The sequence below is a fragment of the Patella vulgata genome, chromosome 7 (genome assembly GCF_932274485.2).
Source record: "Patella vulgata chromosome 7, xgPatVulg1.2, whole genome shotgun sequence".
NCBI classification, from domain to species: Eukaryota; Metazoa; Mollusca; class Gastropoda; family Patellidae; genus Patella; species Patella vulgata.
Genome location: NC_065885.2, coordinates 42,693,903 through 42,713,006, shown reverse-complemented (window position 1 = coordinate 42,713,006; position 19,104 = coordinate 42,693,903). Strand labels below are relative to the sequence as shown.

Sequence of the window (19,104 nt, the reverse complement as noted above, 5' to 3'; positions counted from 1 at the left end):
TGCAGATGGTTTTGATCGTTTGTATAAAGTAAGACCCATGATAGACATGTGCAAAAAATCTTTTAGAGAACAATATGATCCCCCACAAAATATAAGTATTGATGAGGGTATGGTTAAGTATAAGGGTCGCCTCGGATTTGTACAATACATGCCCATGAAACCCACGAAAAGAGGTATAAAAGTTTGGATTGCTGCTGCGTCTGATACAGGTTACGTACATGCCTTCAATGTTTACACTGGCAAAAGCCTCGACGGAGTACAAGAAAAAAATCTTGGACACAAGGTTGTTATGGACCTTATGGAAACCATGTTATACGAGTATCGACATGTTTACTTCGATAATTTTTTCACTAGTATTGATTTGGCAATCGAACTCTTGAATAAAAAGACATACTGCTGTGGTACTATTCGGTCCAATAGGAAATACTATCCACTATCACATGTTCATAAACTTGCTAAAGGCAGTACCAAATTTATTCAAAGTAACAACTTGATCGCAACAGCATGGCAGGATAAAAAGACGGTGCACATTTTGTCTACGAACTGTGATGCTGAAATGTCGGTAGTACAACGCAGAACAAGAGCTGGAATTATTGAAAATGTTTCAAAACCACTTTGCATAATTAATTACAACAAATGTATGGGGGGAGTAGACTTGGGTGACCAGCTCCGCCAATACTATTCTTTTGGCCGTACAAGCCTAAAATGGTGGCGCTATTTGTTTTACTTTTTATTAAATGTTGCATGTGTAAACAGCTTTCTGATTTATAAGCTTCACATGAAAGCACTGGGTAAAACCCCAATGACTCAACTTGAATTTCGTCATTCGCTGGCTAAGTGTTTGATTGGTGGAGCAGTTTCTAAAAGTTACAGACGCACCCCAAAACGTAAATTAGAAAACGTGTTCGATGAAAGCAACATATCTGGTCATTCGCTAGTTCATTTTTCTGGGCGCAAACGTGTGTGTGTTTTGTGCAGTGCCTCAGGAAAACGCGCACCAAGTGGTAGAGGGATCCAATCGTCATTCGGATGCAATATCTGTTCTGTTAATTTGTGTAAAACATGCTTTCCACTGTACCACGCATCTCAGTCAAAATAGACATTTGTAATAACAATGAACTTGGACCAAAGATTTGTTGATATTTTGCTGATTTTAAAATGGACTATGTTCTAGTTTTAATTTTTACTTTTTATTTATTTCAGAGTTATGTTACCCAGTTCACTTTTATGAAGTTTGAGTTCAGAAGTTTGAGTTCAGAAGTTTGAGTTAAAATTTAAAAAGTTTTGAGTTCAATTTACAAGTTTGAAAGATATACATGTACATGTATAAAGATGGTTTTATAAACTCTTTGGTGTTTCTCATTTTTTCCCCAGAATGTTTCTGGATATCTTCCTTCAGATACATGTATACAACAGATTTACCTAGTATAAATAACATAAATCCAATCCATTGAAGTCGCCGCCCGAATTTGATGATAGCACCCAGAAACTCAACAAAAAATTGTTTATTTTTGTATATTGAGCTTTTTCAATGGAATACATGTTAACACCATTAAGCCTTAAAAACTACAGCTTTGTACATTAATATTAAGTTAAATAAGTCAAGGTAAGCAAAATATGTCGACAACCTAACGGTTTCCTCCGTCGCAACAATCACAGTACGGTTGACGACTTTGTTACTCTTTTACTAAAATGGTTGCCATTTTTTTTATTTACCATCAGATTTTCAAAAATATTGTACCATTGTGAAGGAAATTAAATTCTCCTTAAAATGAAATTAACTTGTCAGATTAATTTTGAACTTTGTAGCATTAAGTTTTTCTCCAAAGGTTATCTTGAAAAAAATTTCAAATTTTTTTTCAGATACATCTTATGATACATAAGTAGTGATGAGAGATGCATATTTCTAGTTGACTCCATTGGAAAGAGAATTCAATTTCCTTTCAGAAAATCATAACTTGTCTTCTTTGAAAGTTGATAGGTTTTGAGCTATAATCACATGAACATTTCGCATATTTTTTCGACGTTTTTTCTGAATATTGTCAGGATTTGGCGTCATACATTATAAAACTCACTAGTAATGAAAGGGTTAAGGCAATAGATTATTGGACGCTGAAAATCTAGAATTTTCCCATTTAGAGCCTATTTAGACGCTTTTATCACGAAAACTACTCTAAATTTGTTTCTTAAACTTCGGTTACTTAGGGTCCTAATGGTGGTTTAGTGTGTGAATGCAAATCTAAAAGGGTCAATATAGCATAAACGGTCCAAAAAGGGCCCCAATCTTTGAAAAAAAGTCGAAAAATCGCTATATGATTGATAACCTTGTAACGTTATAAGGGAGGTAACTACTAATAAATTGGACTCAGACTAGCAATTATTTGTTAAATATCGTCACATATCCAATATTTTGAGAAAAAAAAAACAGTAAAAGATTGGTACACTGGCGAAAATCGAGATTTCTCCGTCGGGTGTCATTGAATCAAAACAAGTAAATTATCGTTTGGTAGCTGATGTGGCTAGATGGATGCAGAACACTATTAATTTTGCATATCTCGGTTATTTTTCTCCCTCCTTTTATGGCATATTGTTTGCCTATCTGTATTGACATTTTGGTGTAGAATTGATGAAGAGGTATTGAACATCTATGTTCTGCCTGATTTGGTGTCTGTCTCGTTTCTTTTTTGCCATTTTGATTGCCTATCTGTATTGACATTTGGTTTAGAATTGATGAAGAGGTATTGAATTTCTATTTTCTGCCTGGTTTGAGACTTTTATGGCGAAATTTAGGGAATGGGCTACTGCATGTAGAACACCAGTGATTCAACATTGGAGAAATTAATAGTGATCTGCCTCCAAATATATTGGATAATTCCCGGTTATGCATGGACAAGGGAACTTTTCATGAAATATTGACAACTGGCTAAAACCCCTCCCGTATGTTGAAGATTAGGGGGGTGTGGATGTTGGAGACTACGCGACTTTAAGCAACAATAGACCCTTTTTATTTCAGGTAACACCAATCGTGAAATCTATTTCTTATACCGACTTGGTCAGGGGTTGTGGGAGTCAGAGACTACGCGTGTTTATGCAATTACAAACCCTTGTTATATCACATGCGTAATAGCTTATCGTGAAAATCTATTTCTTATTCTGACTTGGCTGATTAAACATCCATTGACACAAAATATGTCATTTTGGGTATAATGTATGGTTAAACTTTATTTCAATAATATCCTTGTGCGTCGGATAAAAACTACAAGGTCTTTGTCAAAGTTTTTCTCAATGTTGTAGACTAGCGCCCGTGGATTTTATTGTTGATATTGTTAGGACATATACTCGCCTCAAAATACATACCCCCGATTTCGCCCCACCCCCTGCTGCAGACGAGATATAGCCCCTCAACGATTGGGTACATTTCACTATGCGAAAAGTGGTATCCAGAAAACGCCCCCCAGCGGCTAAAGACTGTGATATTGGGTCGGTCTTTCATGTTGGGTTTTTAGGGGCCGACCCCCACTATCCATCCACAATCGGACATAATCACTAACCTGATGCTTTTAGTAGAATTTGATAACTGAAAAATGACAAATATTTGGGGTCGGCCATTTTGACTTTTTGCATGTTGGGATGGGGTGACTTTATGACCTGAGTAAGAATGAATTTGGCCGACCCCCACCATATCACTTTCTGCATGGTTTTCTCGCGGACCGACACTTAAAGCTATCCCGACAACGATAAAAAAAAAAACGGAAGTAGTCGAAAAAATTTCGGATATTTTGAGAAAAAAAACCGAAAAAATTAAAAATTTCACCGAATCAAAACAACTAAAATGTCATTGGATAGTTCGAACAATGGACAATCTTATGAGATCTAAATGGTAAAAATTCGCGGGTTAGGCAATATATAATGGAACGCTGAAAATCTATTATTTTCCTTTTTGGAGCCTATTCAGACGCTTTTATTTCGAAAACTTCTCTTATTTCTTTTTTTAAACTTCTGTTACTTAGAGTCCTAACGGTGGTCTATGGTGTGAATCCAAATTTAAAAGCCTCAATATAGTATAAATGGTCCAAAAGGGCCACAATCTTTGAAAAGAAGTCGAAAAATCGTTATATCTGTAAATCTGCTTCTAATGGTATAATAGGAAGGTAAAACTGTCCAATGGATCTTTCTAAAACTTCTGGTACAGGAAATTAAGTTCCCATACCACTTGTTAAATCTATCCCGATAATGATCCGTAAACAGGAAGTAGTCAAATAAATATTCGATATTTAAAAAAAAAAGACAGTAAAAAAAATCGGTGCTCTTGCAACACTCGGGATTTCACCGTCGGGTGTGACCGGATCAAAACATCTAAAGTATCGTTTGGTAGCTCGATAAATGGGCTATTGTATGACACACTTCCTGTCTGATTCCTGAAAGCCGGTTCAGTGCTGCTTGCAGGTCTAGTTATTATTATTATACATGTATTTGTGATCAAAAGTAACAAGATAGGTTGCCAGGCAACAAAACATACGCCCACAGCAGCTAAATTTTCTGGGCAGTCGACAAGGGTTGTTGCATATTTATTCCTTTGTAGGTAATTGGGGGCCTTTACAAGACAGTTCCATACAGATCAGATTATAATATTTGTGGTTTGAAGGTTCACAAGGTTCTACAAACTGAAACAAGGGCCTCAACTCTGGAAGTAGTCTACATAAATTGTTGAAATTTGATAGGCTTTTTCGTTTTACTAATTTAAATAATGCATATAAATTTCATACAGATGGAATGATCACTTTTGTCATTCAAATGTTCACAGGGTCACAAAGTAAAACAAGGGCCATAACTCTAGAAATTATTGACAGAAATAGCTGAAATTCAATAGACCTGTTTCACAAATTTAAATGATGCATATAAATTTCATACATATCGGATGATAACTTTCATCAATCAAGCATTAACAAGTTTAACAAGTTCGATCACTTTGTCAGTGTGATTAGCGCACAAATTGCACTAAAGACCAACCCAATTTTGTCCCCCCACCGTGATTATTTGCCCTCCAGTAATTGCAGTTTAAAAATGTTGCATACTTGACAGTTCTGACGATCTCCAGAGGTATTCATAACGTTAATCAACGCGATGCCAATGAGACGAGCGGTACATAAAAACATTTTAAACAAATAATGTTATTATTAGACGTGTCATTCTATCATTCCCGCGGATATTCGTCCATTTCTAAACCCCTCTCGGAGAAATTAAACGCTGCACCATTAAATTAAGCCATAGTACTAATTAAACTATTTTTGTAATTTTCAAACGATTATTATCAATTATCAAACGATGTTTTGAAATTAAACTATATACCTAGTTTTTAGCGCTATAACCCCCATTATAAACGATACCAGTTTTACAGTGTGAGCTTCGCCCATCAACTCCACCTAGCACCCAATGAGGAAACATCAAGAAAACTATAAAATGTTCTTGATTGCTTGAATTTGGGTGGTTATCTGCTTTGAAAGTGAATGAGGACGGGGTGAGCATGGCACAGTCTCTGTAGGCGGGGCACGTCGCTGGAGTGTGGTCGTGACATGAGCATGATGGGCGCTTGTCAATTTCTTGCCACGCTTATTAGTGCAAGGCCCACGCTGTCGTTATGCTCTCTTTGCCTTCATGCCAGGAGACCGAGTAAATAGGAAAATCTATTTCAGCTCAGTGGTCATCTTGGATGAGGAATTTTCATCGTTGGATAATATACCAAATGGGTACGACACGTTACCGGCTTTCAAGAATGTGCAACAAGCTAATAGCCTACGTAGCAGAATTGGACTCAGAAACCTGTAAATTACAACGAAAAGTTAAAAGATAGGTTGCCAGGCAACAAAACATACGCCCACAGCAGCTAAATCGTCCGAGCTTTCGACAAGGGTTTGTCGCATACTTATTCTTTTGTAGGTAATTAGGGGAATTTAATAGACAATTTCATACCGGTTGACATTATAATTTTCGTCGTTTGAGGGTTCACAAGGTTCTAAAAACTAAAACAAGGGCTGTAACTCTGGAAGTAATCTACAGAAATTGTTGAAATTCGACAGGCTTTTTTGTTTTACTAAAATAATGCATATAAATTTCATACAGATCGGATGAAAACTTTTGGCGCTCGAACGTTCACAAGGTTCAACAAAGTAAAACAAGGGCCATAACTCTAGAAGTAATTGACGGAAATTGCTGACATTCAATAGGCTTCTTTATTTCACTAATTTAAATGATGCATATGAATTTCATACAGATTAGGTGATAACATATGTTTGTTTTACTAATTTAAACAATACATATAAATTTCATACAGATCGGATAATAACTTTTGTCGTTAGAGCATTCCCAAGGTGCAATAAAGTGAAACAAGGGCCATAACTCTAGACGTAACGAACAGAAATGGCTGAAATTCAATAGGCTTCTTCGTTTCACTACTTTAAATCATGCATATAAATTTCACAAAGATAACTTTTGGTGTAATAGCATTCACAAGGTTCAACAAAGTGAAACAAAGGCCATAACTCTAGACATATTGAACATAAATTATTGAAATTAAATAGGCTTCTTCATCTCACTAATATAAACCACAATCGGATAATAAATTTTGGAGTTAGAGCATTTACAAGAAATTCTGGTTAACGGACGGACAGATGGACGGACAGGGGCGACAGCAACATACATTCACATTTCCATGTGGGCGTATAAAAATAATGAACATTTAAATATTGTATAAACTTTAAGTAGAGTGGTTCATGCACAGAACAAAAAAGCCAATAAACGAGCTACATTTGGGGCTTATTTTAACAAAGACTTGCCATTAAAATCGTCATTGATGAACAATTAAACTATTGCTAACTTGGATTTTTGTGTGATTTAACCATTTGGATGGACCTTTCTAATATGTAGAAAAGTTGATCTCCCTAGTGGCGTTACAGTGGTCGATTTTTTCATCAAAAAGAGTTATGTTTCTTAGTCACATCAAAGTTTCAGATTTTGCTCTGAAAAACGAATTCTTAATTTCCGCATTCGGGATTCTTCTCTTTTTAGGTACGTACAATTAATGATGGAATTTAACATTTGTAATCATGCGCAACCCTTAGTTAGTTAGAGAGATTGTCTGTATTTACCAGTTACCTTTTCGGCTGATTTTTTTAACGTTTACATGCAATAGTTAAAACTTTCTAATAAGGGGAAATTTCGTGGTTTACAAACGCAATATGTAGAGAGTGCTTGCTGTACTCATATTGTAGATGTTAAATATCCTTTATGATAATTATATTTTGTTTCAAATAATTATCACAGACACATATAAAAATTATACACATTAAAAACAGAGCACATGACACACGCAATGAAAAAAGCTTGAAGCATTTTCAAATCGGTTTGACAGCAGTGATCCAAATGTCTATCATTGCTCCCGGAATTCGGTATAAGAATCTGCTTTGAAGTCAAAAATGCTACTCCTAACACATTTCCCTCTAAACTGTCTTATAAATTATAGAATAAACCGTAAATCAATCGAACCTATTTCAAGGTGGAACTGTATGCTTTTTGATATGGTTGGGTTCTTTGAGGCGCCAGGTAGTCTAAAAATATTAGTCGATACGTGACAATGCGTCTCGAAAATTCTTTGATCTGTTATATCACACGAAAATTCTGTTATTAAAACAACCTGCATGAAAATGGCTACATTATAAGTTGGGAGTTCTACAATAAAGATCTTTTAGTGAAATATGAGAGTAATTTAAGTTTAAATATATCCTTGCGTTTGAATTACCCCTTAATGGTTGGTTGTGCAGTCCTACACGTTTACGAAATGCTGCGGGAGCTGTAAAAACCTCCCGCCAATTTAAAGATTGCCAGGCAACAAAACATATACGCCCACAGCAGTTAAATTGTCCGAGCGGTCGACAAGGGTTGTCGCATATTTATTCTTTTGTAGGTAATTGGGGGAATTTAATAGACAATTTCATACAGATGACATTATAATTTTCGTCGTTTGAGGGTTCACAAGGTTCTAAAAACTAAAACAAGGGCCGTAACTCTGGAAGTAATCTACAGAAATTGTTGAAATTCGACATGTTTTTTCGTTTCACTAATTCAAATAATGCATATAAATTTCATACAGATCGGATGATAACTTTTGTCGCTCGAACATTCACAAGGTTCAACAAAGTAAAACAAGGGCCAGAACACTAGAAGTAATTGACGGAAATTGCTGACATTCAATAGGCTTCTTTATTTCACTAATTTAAATGATGCATATGAATTTCATACAGATTAGGTGATAACTTTTGTCGTTCCAGCGTTCACAAGATTCAACAAAGTGAAACAACTCCAGCTGTCACTGAGAAATAGGTAACGGTTAAAACGTACGTTTGCCGCATTAAAAACTCGCACAACGGTCAATACCTACGTATCTCGATAAAAAAATAAAATTCGGATTATAACTCCTCATTATGGCTTAAAATCTCTAGATAAGGTGTGTTAATTAACCAGGGTGAAAAATAGACTGAAAGGCAAGTTAATCATCGCTAGGTGTGAACAACTCTGGGACGGTGCGTTTTCTGTACTGAGTATGTTAATTAACCGATGGGTTAAAAACGAATGACACGGTGTGTATTGTTTAATTGGTGTGTTTTCTCGATAGTTGTTATAACTGCACCAAAAGGGTATAATCAAGGACCAACCGCCTTTATCTGACGCGTGAGTGTTAAATGGAAACTTGGGAAGGAAAATTGTTTTTACCGTGCGATTTTTCATTTGCCGGTCTGTTTTTCGCAAATTGGGGATTCAAAGTCTTGGAGAAGAAAACAGTCGGCATGCTTGTAAGCAGGGATAGAGGGATAAGCAGAATGACTCTGTGTATGAACGGGAATGGTGTATCGTGCTCTAATACGATCTGTATTAGACTACAGCTCTCTGGCCTTCATGAACTGCGCGCCATTACTCTTAAGGAAGCTTGACACCATCCAATACAAAGCTCTGTGTATTGCGACTGGCGTAGGGCAAGGGACTGGGAGAGAGGCACTACTGCAGGAAGTCGGGGAGTTGCCCCTATCCCTAAGAAGAAAAGAACTAGCGAAAGGTACTGGGCTAAGATCTCGCAGCTGGGCGAAAGATCCCCAACCTTTGTCAGTCTAAAAAATACAAGATATGTGAGAGATCCTAGAAAGAAAAGCTTCAGCCAGGGTATCAGGGAAACAATCAAGGAACTGCGACTGGGGGAGCTCGTGATAAAAGAACACGACCCCCCAGTGATCGCCCCTTGGACGCTCCCTATACCGCCGGTTAATCTAGATCTACTACTACTACAGAAAACCGACAAGAAAAACAACCCCACTGCTGCACGTGCTTTCTCTCTAGAACACCTGGAAGACAACTGGCCGTCTGATGACTGGGACCATGTGTACACGGATGGCTCACGCAATCCTGAAAGGGGCACCAGCTCGTTTGGAATATACCTGCCAAACGGGGAACAGGGAATAAGCAGGAAACTGCCCAATAACTGTTCGGTGTACACTGCAGAGCTTGTGGCCATTCGTGACGCTATATCATGGATTTCCCATCAAAAGACTAGTAAGTTCGTCATTCCAAGCGACTCTCTGAGCAGTCTGATTTCAATCCAAAATGACAACTCGGACTCAAGACCAGAAGTCATTTTGGAAATCAGGCAGCTGTACCAGAGGGTTTTAGAGAAGGGAAGCAAAGTAGAACTCGTGTGGATTCCATCACATGTCAACATTAGAGGAAACGAGGAGGCAGATCGACTCGCCAATGAAGGTCTCAAGGACACAGCACCATTCCGCACCATAGACTACAGCACCACGGAAATCTACAATATGGTCAAAAGACACGTCAATTCAATCTGGGAATTAAATCTCGTTGAACTTGACACATACAGATTCCGGCTGGATGACAAGATCTACACAAAGACAACACTCAATCACCCTAGAAGAGATATTTGTAGACTTATATCGAAGCTAAGGGTGAAAGAGCGGCTGCGAGACTACAAACACCAAGTCATCATCTGTGAGTGCGGAGAAGAATGTACCGCCAACCATGTCCTGGTAGACTGCGAGGTATACGAGGAGGAGAGAAGGGAACTAGTGAGAACAATGGAGACCAACAACATACAATTCAACACTAAGAACCTACTCTTCCCGAGACCAGATCTGAAACTGCAAATCTTCGAACAAATCCACGCCCTAATGGACACAGTTGGACTAAGTAGAATAGTGAAGTAAGAGGGGGTCACACGGTTAGACGGGCCCGGCATCTAAACACTCAACTACATAGGGGATTTATACCAAACTGGCAGGATAGTGGAGTAAGGGGGAGTCACGATCAGACGGACTCGGCATCTAAACACTATTCCACCAAAAACAGACACCAAACCTACAGAGTGGGATAGTGGAGTAAGGGGAGGTCACGACAAGACGGGCCTGGCACCTAAACACAAACCCCACAAAGATGACATCTACCAAACTAGCAGGATAGTGGAGTAAGGGGGAGTTACGGTCAGACGAACTTGGCACTTAAACACTATTCCGCAAATAAAACTGATACCAAACCCAGAGAGTGGGACAGTGGAGTAAGGGGAGGCCACGATAAGACGGACCTGGCACCTAAACACTAACCCCAAACGATGACATCTACCAATCCAGAAGCAGACGAGATCATCTACCAAACGATATGTTTTGTATTAAATAAAGGGAAGAACTTCCCACTAAACCAAATCCATGGCCTAAGGCCAAATGGAAAGATTGCAAAATCATATTCTAAAAAACAGGAATCAGCTTCGGCTCTCCTATGTCTTGTCTGCAATATCACTTATGTGGAAGCAGACGTTAAACACCAAGAACGAACGAAGGAACGGAAAATTGTTTTTACCGTGCGATTTTTCATTCGCCGGTGTGTTTTTTGCAAATAGGACTTTGTATAAGGACAGGTCTTTATATGTGGAAGTTGTACGGGGCTGTTTCTTCTATGCGTCTTTTGTATTTGTTGATGAACATAAGACGCAGTACGTGTTTTATAGTCACGCCACTTATAAAGTTGCATAATAAAATATAAATGTAAAAATCGACGACGTCAGTTAATCAATCTGCTCTGGCCAAGCTCAAAATTCCGCTCTAAATTTCCTTCGCGAATTTGAGTAAACTGCCGACCTCTGTGATTATTTTAAACCGCCATTCACGGCGAATTTTAAAAAGTCTGACTTTCACGCATGTACAGTCAGCACATCCATAGCTGGTTTGAAATAGGTTTATGTATTTATCGTGCGATTCCACGGCAGTGATATCGTAGTCGAATATCAGCTAATACGGCATGCAAAAAAAGATTGTTAATTTAACAAGGTTAGACACGCAGATTTTACTGGCTTATATTGAAAATATAACAAATATCAAACATTGGCAGGCATTTATATAATAAAATAAACAGAATTATGGTTGTACCGATACATTACTTCATCAATATGTTCGACATTTTAATACTTGCATCGATCGACTATTTCAAACTCATTAAAATTACAAAATTTCAAAATTTACACACATAGATGCTGGTCTTACCGTGGGCGAAAGTTTTGTCGATTGAAATAGCCATTTCCATTCTGACAAATAAGTTACACAATGCATTTTAAATTGATAAATCACATCTGAAGTAATATATCTTCGGGTTTAAATCACAAATGAATTAAATGCCTTCATCTCCTGTTTTTAAGCACACATCGTCAGAAGTCACTGTCAACCTTGCTGAACACATGCACATTAACACGTTATCAGTCGGATAATACCTTGATGACCTTTTCATTTCGCCACCAAAAAGTCTGAGTCAATGCATACTGTCAGTCAAGTTTCCAAATTACGTGAATTCACACGTGCTATCAATAGGAATCGATAATTGACTAAAATAGAAGCCCCTTTAACAACAAATTGCTACCATGCCGTAGTCTTGTAGACAATACTTATATTCTGTATTGTCAGTAAGTCAGGCCCGTAACTAAGGGGCAGGTGGGGCAAAGCCCCCCCCCCCCCCACAAAAATTTGCCCCCTCCCCTTTGAAAAAATTGTCGTCCATAAAAACAATAGATATAAATTGTCCGTCAATTTTACAGCACCCCTTGAGAACACTCCCCACAACATCGTTTCTATGAGCTAGTTATGTCCTTGTAGTAAGAAATCATTGGGACGCGACCAATCTGGATTTTCACACAGAATATGTGCCGTTGTCATGGCTAGATTACGAACGGGCTACGATGAATAGCACACCCCATCTCCTGCAATTTACATCATGTATTACCAGTAGGTTACAACGGATTCTATTAATTTTATTTACGGTAAAACTCAGGCTTTAAAAATTGTGGATATAAGAGATAATTAAATTTTTGAATCGGTATAGACTTGAAGGTTGGCGCATGCAGCGTGTGAAAAGAATACTTAATCATCATATTCGCAGTTGACATACTCCTGTCAATAAAATCATTCCTTAACCGGTGATGATAATTTTTGTAATTTGGCACAAAAATCATCCCTTATATCGCACCATGCCCCTTTAACTAATACACGCTTTTTTGTTAGGCAATTTCCTTTGTACTCTTCTGATGTGGACTCTTTGATGTAATTGTCGCATCAGTTACTATTAATCTAAGTTCTGTCCTGACAAGATTCCATTCATAAGATCTGGTTGTTAGGTGTTTTATTGAAAGCTTCTTCGATATGTTAACTGGAAAAATGAAATTTAATGATTTGTTTTTGTGATAATTATTGGAAAGAAACTGAACCGGGTTATTCTTTGGGATATTTATCGTCTATTGTATAAATACGGTAAGCAGTTTGTGTGTTGCATTTATAAGTTAAAGTATAAAAAAATATATATTTAAAGGGACGAAGGGGCTATTTAAGACATGATATTTTAAAACCTTATACCAGTAACTGAATCGATTTGACATGTTGATCTTTTTTGCAATGTGGGGAATGGGGAATCTGTTGGATCAGCTAGCAATTTTCCAATAGACGTTCTCTGAAAATGAAATTAATATTGATTTTCAAAAATATGTTGGTTTCTCTTTTATAACTTTAAAACTCCATGTTAATATATTATGGTAAAATCATATGTTGGCTAATCTTATAATCGGCTCATAATCTCGGGTAATAAACATATCAGTGTTAAACTTTATAAACAGACCAATACACAATCAGATGAGTCAACATTTGGTAGAGTTTATAACACTGACGTGTTAATTAACCAATTAAGATTATGAGCCGACAAGATTAGTCTCTCAGCTATTAATTAGCTTTCATGATCAATAATGGTATTATTGAAAATATCAAAAATGTGAATAAATTTATGACGATTATTGTCTTATTTTGATTTGGTTATTTGTGATTATTTGTAATAAAGAAAATAACTCTTATTGCAGTAGTCTGTACTGACATGCCATGATATATACTTGGAATCAATTAATCATTTGACTTGTTTGAATTATTATTATTTCAGAAAATTTATTATTGTGCGCATTATGTGGGTCCTGACTATTTCTAAGGACATTTCATTATCCGTCGAACTGTTAAACCGGATGGCAAAATAAACACCATTATGCAATACATCTTTTAATAATCCCTCTGTCTCTTTCGGCTACAATGTGTTCCTCGACAGTTCGACGATTATATTCTTCACTTCCATCACAACGCGTACACCAACACTGATATCGAACCGACATCGTAAAGAAAATTAGTTTAATTATAGAAGAGTGTGTCTCAAATAACTTAATGTAGCGCCCGCTTCCACAATGAAGTGATTTGACGAAATTACATGGGATTTATATAATATATGAAATTTCATGTCCTCCCACCAATACTCAACTATGTACTTTAATCTGACCACTATGGAAACCATCTATATGTGACGATTGTTAAATAAGTTTTGCTAGGTCTAATTAATTATTAATGAAACACTGTTCAAACCCTCACGGTATAGGAAACCATCTATGTGATGATTGTTAAATACGCTGGCTATATAACAATTATTATTGAACAGCTAACATTTTTTTGTTTATAATATAAATATAATTGCAAAATGGTTATCTATTAAAAGTTGCAACGAAACAAGTACGGGTTACGTACATTGTACTAATTTCAACACGCAAAACAATAAACTGGCTATGAGCTACGAGTTGTGCGGTACTCATTTCAACACGCAAAACAATAAACCGGCAATGAGTTACCGTTTACGTGGTACTAATTTCAACCCGCAAAACAATAAATTGTCAGAACAAAAAAATATATATAGACATACGGTAAATTTAGCTTATCGCTATATACCAGGATATATTCAAATTGGGGCCTGACTGCTGGATACTTATAAATGACGACATTGTTTTCACCTTTTTACGACAGATTAGGGTCCATATTTATATTTTATTATGTAACTTTATAAGTGGCGTGACTATAAAACACGTACTGCGTCTTATGTTCATCAACAAATACAAAAGACGCATAGAAGAAACAGCCCCGTACAACTTCCACATATAAAGACCAGTCTTTATACAAAGTCCTATTTGCGAAAAACACACCGGCGAATGAAAAATCGCATGGTAAAAACAATTTTCCTTCCCAAGTTTCCATTTAACACTCACGCGTCAGATAAAGTCTGCTGGTCCTTGATTATACCCTTTTGGTGCAGTTATAACAACTATCGAGAAAACACACCAATTAAACAATACACACCGAGTCATTCGTTTTTAACCCGTCGGTTAATTAACATACTCAGTACAGAAAACGCACCGTCCTAGAGTTGTTCACACCTTGCGATAATTAACTCGCCTTTCAGTCCATTTTTCACCCTTGTTAATTAACACACCTTATCTAGAGATTTTAAGCCATAATGAGGAGTTATAATCCGAATTTTATTTTTTTATCGAGATACGTAGGTATTGACCGTTTTGCGAGTTTTTAATGCGGCAAACGTACGTTTTAACCTTTACCTATTTCTCAGTGTGTAATTAAAAGAAATTTGCTGAAACTCAATAGACTTGTTTGTTTTACTAATTTAAACAATACATATAAATTTCATACAGATCGGATAATAACTTTTGTAATGAACGGAAATTGCTGAATTTCAATAGGCTTCTTCTTTGCACTAATTTAAATGATGCATATCAATTTCAAACAGATCGGATAATAAAATTTGTCGTTCAAGCATTCACAGGATTCAACAAAGTGAAACAAGGGCCATGACTCTAGCTGTAATTAACAGAAATTTGCTGAAACTTAATAGGCTTGTTCATTTTACTAATTTAAAAGATAAATATACATTTCATACAGATCGGATAATAACTTTTGTTGTTAGAGCATTCACAAGGTACAAGAAAGTAAATCAAGGGCCATAACTCTAGACGTAATTGACGGAAATTGCTGACATTCAATGGGCTTGTTCGTCTTCATTTCACTAATTTAGGTGATAACTAAAACTCAATAGGCTTGTTCGTTTTACTAATTTAAATGATACATATAAATTTCATACAGATCGGATGATAACTGTTGTCATTAGAGCGTTCACAAGCCTCATCAAAGTGAAACAAGGGCTATAACTCTAGATGTAATTAACGGAAATTGCTGAAATTCAATAGGCTTCTTTGTTTTACTAATTTAAATGATGCATATAAATTTCATACAGATCGGTTGATAACTTTTGTTGTTAAGAGTGTTCACAAGGATCAACAACAAAAAAACAAGGGCCATAAATCCAGAAAAAATTAACGGAAATTGCTGAAATTCAATAGGCTTCTTCATTTCACTAATTTAAATGATGCATATCAATTTCAAACAGATCGGATGATAACTGTTGTCATTAGAGCGTTCACAAGATTCAACAAAGTGAAACAAGGGCCATAACTCCAGATGTAATTAACGGAAATTGCTGAAATTCAATAGGAGTCTTTGTTTTACTAATTTAAATGATGCATATAAATTTCATACAGATTGGTCGATAACTTTTGTCGTTAGAGCGTTCACAAGGTGCAACAAAGTGAAACAAGGGCTATAACTCCAGAAGAAATTAACGGAAATTGCTGAAATTAAATAGGCTTCTCCATCTCACTAATGCAAACAACATATATCAATTTCAAAACAATCAGTTGATAAATGTGGACTGTAGAGTGTTCACAAGAAATTGTGGACGACGGACGGACGGACGGGGGCGACAGCAAAATACGACCACATTTCCATGTGGGCGTATAAAAATGATAATAATGTGTTTAGAAAACGTTTGGCCATCTTGAAAATATGCGAAATTGGTGAACAGATGTCATTTTACACAGTTGTGTATGGCTGAAATCGAATCTGCATCCCGAAAACATATATTTTGACACCAACGACAACTACTTAATCGAAATCAGCATATCGTCCGATTTTCCCGCCACAAGTGGCAGTAATATTGTAAATATGATTAAATGTGAATATATGCTCATTTTACAGGGTGTAAATGTCAGAAATGGATTCTGCGCCCCTTAAAAAATATATATTGACACCAAACACTACTACTTAATCAAAATCTGCACATCGTCCCATTTTCCCGTCAAAACTGAACGCCATCTTGTAAATATGCTAAGTATGTGAACATGTGATCATTTTACAAGGTTGTAAATCTCAGGAATGGAATCTGTGACCCCAAAAACATATATATTGACACCAAACACTACTACTTAATCAAAATCAGCACATGGTCCAATTTTCCCGCCAAAAATGGTCGCTATCTTGGAAATAACTTCATAAGTGATGGAAAAAATCTGAAATATAGTCATGACCCCTGTCAATATTAAAACAATGCCAAATCACAGTTGATATGTCGATACCATTATAAATAAGGTGAAATAAAAAAAATAAGTTGCAATATTATCGTAATATGGCTGCCCTCAGATAATACCCTCCCATACTATGAAGACCTACTCAGAAAAAATGTCAACATTGGTTTTTTGTCAATAAACATTAAAATCTACAAAATAAAGCTTGTTCCACGATTTCTACCTGAAAAGCCGCGAAAGTGAGTTTAAAAGATAGAAAAAGGACGAAACTACATGAATTGACTCTGAAGTCTGAACCGAGAACCGTTACAATATATACGTCATTGGTTAGAATCAACTAACTTCGAAATTAAATCACTGAGTTTTAGCCAAAATTTAAATCTAGTTCGTAACTACTTATTTTTAAATGTCCGAGTAAAGAAGAATTTTTTCATGGCTTCATTGATAAATAAGTGAATGAATATTGTCACGTGAATGTCTATTTTGGGTGACTGATTGCTGCCTACAGTGCACGAGCAAGCCCATGAGAGCACTTTTCTCATAAACGCTGTTTTGATCCGCGGGATAACATGCTGTTAAAAACAGGCCAGTTTAGATAGTACAAATAATTGAGGTCGTTGGCCACTCTACTTTAAGATAAAACCTACCCCCATCTCTAGGCCTGAGTATTAAATCTACTGCTAGTTTATAGTTTTCCCGTAGAATGGCTTTTCCTACAGAATGTGTTGATACTGTTGTTGTTCCAAACCTCTGCATACCAAAATAATTGATAAAACCATGTGATTGTAATGATGATACAGCTAATTCTATCTGGTCATCAGAACCCTCCACATTTCTGTAACAAATTAATCTGTACAATAAAAGGGAATTTCAAGACGTATATATTTTCAAAGACATTCATTTGGCCAATAGCTACTACGAGGGTTAAAACTCTTTAACAGAACTGATCTGAATACAGATTATCCACGCTATATTCCTATAAAATTTTGGTAAAATTCTTCGAGCAGATCTGGAGAATTGATTTTATTAATACCAGTAGTTGATGGCAGGACATATATGACATTAGCTCTCTGAGCCCACGTCCTAAAGGATTAAAGCTATTGTTTTTTTTTAATAAAACGAGAACCCAAGCACAAAATGTTTTAATATAACCAGTGGCTGCCAGGCAGGATACGCCCACATTTTGCAACAGATGGATAGAAAACAAGCTAAAAACAAACGCGATTTTTTGTACAATCAGGGGCAAAAATTCTGAAAGTTATGGCCCGAAATGTGCAAATATCAAAAGGGACTGAGGTCTTTGGGATATAAAGATATGTTTTAAGTTTCATCAAAATTGGATAAAAATTGTGACCTCTAGAGGGTTCACAACTTTCGTATTACACACTTCTACACAATTTGCATACAAAGAGCGGCCATTTTGTCGGGCAGTTTCATTTCGATTTCACCGAAATACGACTAAATCTTCATTATGGTGGAATGGTGATGTATTTAAAAGGTTTTTAAAATCGGAAAAAATTTTTGACCTCTAGAGAATCTGCATGCTATAAATGCGATTTTTTGACCAATCAGGGGCCATAATCTAGGAAGTTAAGTTCGATTATCCTCGATTATCAAAAGGAACCAAGATCTTAGTGTGTAATGGTGATATATTCACACGTTTTTTTAAATCGGATAAAAATTGTGACCTCTACAGGGACCACAAGCTAAAAACATGATTTTTTGTTCAATCAAGGGCTATAATTCAGGAAGTTACGATCCGATATGCGCGAATATCGACAGGAACCAATATCTTTGGGTTATAAACATGTATTTCAAGTTTCATCAAAATCGGATCAAAATTGTGACCTCTAGAGAGTCCACAACCTTGATTTACTAGATGTTTACACTATTTACGTACGAGGGGCAGCCGTTTGTCTAGCAGTTTTGGCCCGATTTTCATGAAATTCGAAATGAAATGAAATGAAATGGGGTTTAACGTCCTACTGTTCTGCTCCTAAACTTGGCTAATGAAGACGGGCATACGCAATACAGTGTGCTATGAGGGAAATTTTGCCCGGGGCAGCACTACAGCCTACTTTTATATTGAATTCCAACTGCCAAGGGATCTTTTACGTGCACACCAATATGTACACGGGACCTCGATTTTTGGCCCCATCCGAACGACTAGACAGCTGTCCTTGTTCATGAAATTCGAAGTCAACAAACATTATGGTGTAACGGTGATATATTCGAACAACCAGAAGCAATAATTCAGGAAGTTACGATCTGATATGCGCGAA

At 36.5% G+C, this 19,104-nt stretch overlaps 1 protein-coding gene across 6 annotated transcripts in view; it reads right to left on the bottom strand.

Annotated features, from left to right (window-relative positions):
* Positions 1-19,104, bottom strand: part of LOC126828361 (pseudouridylate synthase 7 homolog) — a 239,651-nt gene that overhangs the window by 108,091 nt on the left and 112,456 nt on the right. For 5 of the 6 annotated variants that reach the window (XM_050558111.1, XM_050558107.1, XM_050558108.1 and 2 more), the window contains one exon: positions 17,470-17,657. In XM_050558111.1, the coding sequence (XP_050414068.1) occupies positions 17,470-17,657 (188 nt within the window). Of the gene's footprint in view, positions 1-15,105; positions 16,808-17,469; positions 17,658-19,104 lie in introns of those variants that run through there. The other variant, XM_050558112.2, reaches the window with a different exon arrangement.